Raw genomic sequence first — 5,309 nt, 5'->3', positions numbered from 1 at the left:
ACAGTGTGGACACAATTATGTCTGTCATTGCAGAAAGTTCTATTGGACAGGACTAAGAGGACAAGTTAAGCTGGTGGCCAGCTCATGGACAGTCTCATATGCATATTAAGGAGCTTAATCTTTAAATGAAAATGATTTGTAAATTACCATATGCTGCAAAGTCCTTTCAGGAACCGGCAAAGGAACATATTTGTAAGGAGACTCTACCCCTGCAATATTGTTATGACCTGTTTCACCCATCCAAATTCTGTATTTGAGACTTCTTTTGAAGAACGAATTCTGCAGCTTAAAAAAAGGCTGGAAACCCACAGTTAGAGGCAACTGGAAATCACCACATATTTTTAAGCAGGCACATGACACCATGACACAGATTTGGGCTTTAGAAATATTACTTCTTAATGCAGCATGCAAGATATGTGGGAAGAAAGGACACTGCACATACCAAGATCAGTGGAGGCTAATAAGATGATAAAGGACTCACTTCAGTGAAACTTGTAAAAAAAAAAACAACACCACACAATTAAGAACTTGCATCATCAAATTTATTCCAAGTAAGAATTATGCACATAACAGGCATATTATTTTCACACAAAACCCGGCACTGCAATAAAAATACTTAACACTTTGGCCACGAAACTCAAAAGATAAATGAAAAACTTCTCAAAGTGTTTAAGTCACTGGATTCTTTAATATTTGCAATTCATGCTTGCTCAATTATAATTTCTAAAGTATAATTATATTGCTGATTTTGCTATTCATTATGCTTATTATATATTTAAGACATCTTTTCTGAAATCTTATGTTCTTCAAAAAATAACTTTTTAGTAACTTCGAAATATCCGTATGTATCTCAGCAATACTACTGTAAAACCAAAACTGTTTTCAAGTAGCAAGTACTCAAGCCACACCATTTCTGATTATAAAAACAACTGGCAGCCAGTTTTATAAATAGCTCTCTTTCACTCCTTGTGCCTATTTTAATATGCCAACCATTACTTCACTGATATCCCAGAGTTTTCTTGCAACAGACTCATCCATAGCTTTGGGCAATAGTTCTTCCTCTTTACAATCTCCAAAGTACTTTCCTGACACACCATCTACCTCAGGTGAAGAGGCTAAATAAACCGAAGTCTGGGCACCTTCTAATGGGGTTTTGAAAAAAGCCCATGACACCAAATTGAAAAGTGGTTTGACCAACAGTGGCATGTGTATGTGCCTGCCAAGATTTGTCCGCACAATGCCAGGGTGTAATACGTTGACAGTCACGTTTGTGCCTTCTAAGCGGCGGGCTAGTTCTCTGGTAAAAAGAATGTTAGCCAGTTTGCTCCGACTATAACAAAAGCTTTTATTATAACTCTGTTCACTGTTCAAGTCTTCAAAGTTGATGTCTCCATATTTATAAAGTTTGGAAGAAACTACCACAATCCTGCTGGGAGCTGAACTTTTGAGGAGTCCAAGGAGAAGATTGGTGAGTAGGAAGTGCCCCAGATGGTTCACTCCAAACTGCATCTCAAACCCATCTTCCGTCTTCATATAAGGGCACTGGAAGATCCCTGCATTGTTGATTAAGACATCCAGTCTAGGTTCTTCCTTTAAATGTCAAAAAGAGAATGGGGCAATTATGAACACAGGCCTAAAATGAAATTTTAAAAGCTTTTGCAAACTACTAAAATTCTATAAAGTGCCTCTGTGGGTTTTCAACTATTGGAGGGTGAAGAGTGGAAAGACTTGTGTGTTTACTGGGGGCCTGGCCTTGTGCTTTTCACATATTCTCTCATCTACCCTCACCAACTCTGTGAGCACACTAAGCACCCAAGTTAGGTGATTAGTGTGGAATCACAGGGCTCTTGGGTGGCAAACAAAAACTGGAAGATATAATCTTCTGACACCAATGCCCCAGTTTTTAATTAGTAAGCTAGCTTGCTTTTCTAACTAGGAGTTTCACATCATAGCTAGAGAGTTGATGTGAACTAGGAAGTGGAAATATGGCAGAAGGTAGGTCAGCATTGTTTATTCCCAGAGCTGCTATTAACAACACCAGGGGCAAACTAGGATTGCTTCATTCTGTACTTTTCTAAGGGCAAATGGTACCAGGGGGATGGAGCACCTCCAAGTGGCTTCCTTAAAACTGGGACATGCAATAGAAAGGGTCAGGGATGCAAATCAAAACTAGAGAGAACATCATGACTAAATCAAAGAAATGTTAAGAAAAAAATTAAATAGGTAATATAAAAGTATCAGAAACAAAGCAATGAATCATAAATACTAAGTCTCACAGTAAAAGCAAAGGACATTTAGAGAGGAGTTAGGACCAACAAACACCTTTAACCTCTATTATAAATTTAGAATTCAGTTTTTTCCCTATATAAAATCTACCTCTTTCAAACTCTGAAGGGCCCCCAACTGACTGGATCTAGATAGTCAGAATTTTACACTTTTTACCCTCCTGCATCTCTCCAGAGTAAAATGCTAAAATTTAGACTGTCCTCTAAAGGAAGTCTTTTCATTCCTTAATTCATGTAAGTTGGTTTTCCCTAACCCTTCTTGGCTCTTCTCTGTCTCTTTTGATGGGCAGAGAAAAAGAAATGTACAACATGTTTCAGGTGTAAAGACACAGTGATGACCTACGATTAAATTAATTTGAGGTCAAATTTCAAATTTCACTGGCCCTTTTGCCAAGTGTAAGAAAAAAGAAAAATGTGTTAAATTTCACAACTGTTATCACAGCCTACCTGTCAGAGGATTAACTATTTATCATTCTGTCTGCCTAAGCACCTTTGGCTTTTCCAACAGTCAACTTCAAAAAGAAGGCAAAAGTTCACCCGTGGGGGAAAGAAAGGAGTGTTCTTTTTTCACTAATCCTTTGGAAGAGTTTCCTGTATTAATCATTTCTGAGCCATCATTCTTTGCTGGGCTTGTGTTATTTTAAGACTTTATCATTCACTATTTTTTAAATTCTAGGAGATAAATGACATAAATACCATGAATACCAACCTGTGGGAAATTTATACACCCATTAAAAAAAAAAAAATCTGGTTATAGTCACTGGACTTCAGAGCCAAAAAGAAACTTAATAAAGTTTATCTCCTTAACTTGTAATTGGTTCTATCTCAAGTGGCCAAAGTAATAAAACGCCTCAAGTATCAGAAATGAGAAGCATGCCCAGACCCATCTACATTTTTAATGAACAATAGGAAGACCCACTTTTAATGCTTCAACAACTTTTATACACTAGTACTTATTTCTTAACCTGTTTTACCTGACAATGAAGTACTAGCCATTAAGATGAACAAACAGAAAACCTCTCTAGATCTGCAATAGTTTCCAAACTGCACCAAGATGCCCCAGAGCCTCACAAGGAACTCCACAGGGTGCTATGGATTTTAAATTTTCCAGGGAAACAAAGTGATACTTTACTCAACATCTCAAAAACTACTAGCTGCAAATGGTCCACACCTTTAACATTAAATTGTGCTAAATTCCTTTCAATGGTGTCCTATCTTTGTAAAGCTGAGGTTTTCGTAAAATGCAAGTACAATGTTAAATATCAATTTAGAACAAGACATGGCGGTGGACATTTCCAATCTGATTCCAAAGACTGAGAAGTTGATGGAGTGAACAACAGGTGTACATTTCCCATTAGTAATTATGGTTATTGAAGAATGAAATATCTTTTTTCTTTCAATTATGTGTATTATTTTCTCAAACAGCTACTAAGTTGTTAGGACGTAAATACTTATTAGTTTGTTTGGACCTAATTACTTAATAAACCGATAGATATTTCCTCTGGCCTACTGGCATCATGAAAAAATTAGAAAGTTTGGGAACCTCTGCTGTAGACTCAAGAGGCTCGGTTTCTCATGGGCACCTTTCCCACACCAGCTAATTTTAAATTTCACGCTTCTATATGCCCTTTTGCAAGTCACCTCTGCAGGAAACTCTTAGACCTCAATTTCAACAGAGGACATCCACTTCAGTGGAATATTTATCACCTAAACAAAGATTCCTACACCTCACAGCGGGCAGCAGGACTAGAGAAGTTAAAAACAAGGGCTTTGGAGACAGCCAGGGCAAATTATTTGGCCTACCTATGCCTTTGTTGCCTAATGTTGTAAAATGGGGATAATATCTACCAGGGTTACTGAGGATTCGATGACAATAATAGCGAAAGGCACTTTAATTTGATTAAAAGAAATTTTTTTTAAGTATCTGAAATTCTTGGTACAGCTTCTGGCACATAGGAAACCTTCAATAAATACTAAGTATTATATTTCTGTAACCGTTTAGAGCACATGGCTACTGGGATTCTGAGCTCCAATCTATTTAGAAATCAGGCCAGAGATTGTTTAAGGAGCTGGTGCTAATGAGTCCACTGGTGGCACCCCAGCAGGGGAGGAAAAATGCTTCAAGGTCCCTGGCTCTCAGGCTCTCTGAAATATGGCTTGGTGCACTGACTTCAGACCCAGAAAAAAACAATCTGAAGACCTGGCAGATCTCCCCCTGGGCCACCTTCACATAATAAAGGAAATATTCAGATGCTGGCTTATTTTCCTCTTGGGGCCATTGTTTTCTCAGCATCTTTGGAAAACAGAGGCCTTTCCTACCAATTTCTCCAGCCTTGCACTCCCAAGTCCTCTCTTACCATTTGACTGTTTCGACTCTTAGGCTCGGTCTTTCCAAGGTCACACCCCCTGGACTCTGGGCGGTACCACCTCCCCCTCCCCCCGCTAAGCCCCGGCCCCGCCTCGCCCGTCCGCCAAGGCCCGCGCCCGTCCCCGATCTCCAGCTGGCTCCCGGAGCCCCACACCTGGAGCATCTCTTGACAGAAGGCGCGCACCGAGCGCAGCGAGGCGAGGTCCAACTCCTTGACGACGAGCTCGCCGGCCTCGCCGGCGTCAGAGCCCGGCTCGGGGCCCCCGGCCTGGCGGAGCTCGCGGCGGAGCTGACCCGCCGCCTCCTCGGCGCGCGCTCGGTCGCGACAGCCCATGATCACCCTCGCCCCCAGGCGCAGCAGCTCGGCCGCCGTGGCGCGGCCCAGGCCGCTGTTCGCCCCGGTGATCAGCACGGTCTTCCCGTGCATGAGGCCCGAGTTCCCGCCTCCGTGCTGCCGCTGGACACTGGGCCCCACGAACCGCCGGGCCGCCAGCCACAGGGCCCCGCCCAGTGCGGCCAGGAGCGCCGCTACCGTAGCCACCGCCATAGCAGCCGGGGCCGAGGGCCCACCGGCCCCCGCGCCCGACTTCCGGAGTCGCCGCACGCGCGGCGCTGGAGGGGCTACCTGCAAGAGAAGAACTCTGGGGCGGGGCCTG

The 5,309-nt window shown here is 42.5% G+C and overlaps 1 protein-coding gene across 1 annotated transcript; it reads right to left on the bottom strand.

Annotated features, from left to right (window-relative positions):
• Nucleotides 1-520: 520 nt before the first annotated feature.
• On the bottom strand, nucleotides 521-5,309 carry RDH14 (retinol dehydrogenase 14). Its single transcript, XM_034659870.1, has 2 exons — nucleotides 4,808-5,309; nucleotides 521-1,590 (listed from the first exon to the last, which is right to left on the bottom strand). Exons 1-2 carry the CDS (start codon nucleotides 5,198-5,200, stop codon nucleotides 973-975), a joined length of 1,011 nt encoding a protein of 336 aa, XP_034515761.1. The 5' UTR covers nucleotides 5,201-5,309; the 3' UTR covers nucleotides 521-972.

Source organism: Ailuropoda melanoleuca, chromosome 4 (assembly GCF_002007445.2).
Source record: "Ailuropoda melanoleuca isolate Jingjing chromosome 4, ASM200744v2, whole genome shotgun sequence".
Taxonomy (NCBI): domain Eukaryota; kingdom Metazoa; phylum Chordata; class Mammalia; order Carnivora; family Ursidae; genus Ailuropoda; species Ailuropoda melanoleuca.
Note: the sequence above shows the minus strand (reverse complement) of the source record. Positions and strands in the feature narration are given on the sequence as shown.

Coding starts and splice junctions, on each gene's coding strand:
- RDH14 (XM_034659870.1), bottom strand. CDS start 5,200: ATGGCGGTGGCTACGGTAGCGGCGCTCCTGGCCGCACTGGGCGGGGCC. Junction 1,591..4,807: donor TCTGTCAAGAGATGCTCCAG/GTGTGGGGCTCC, acceptor TGACATTTAAAG/GAAGAACCTAGACTGGATGT.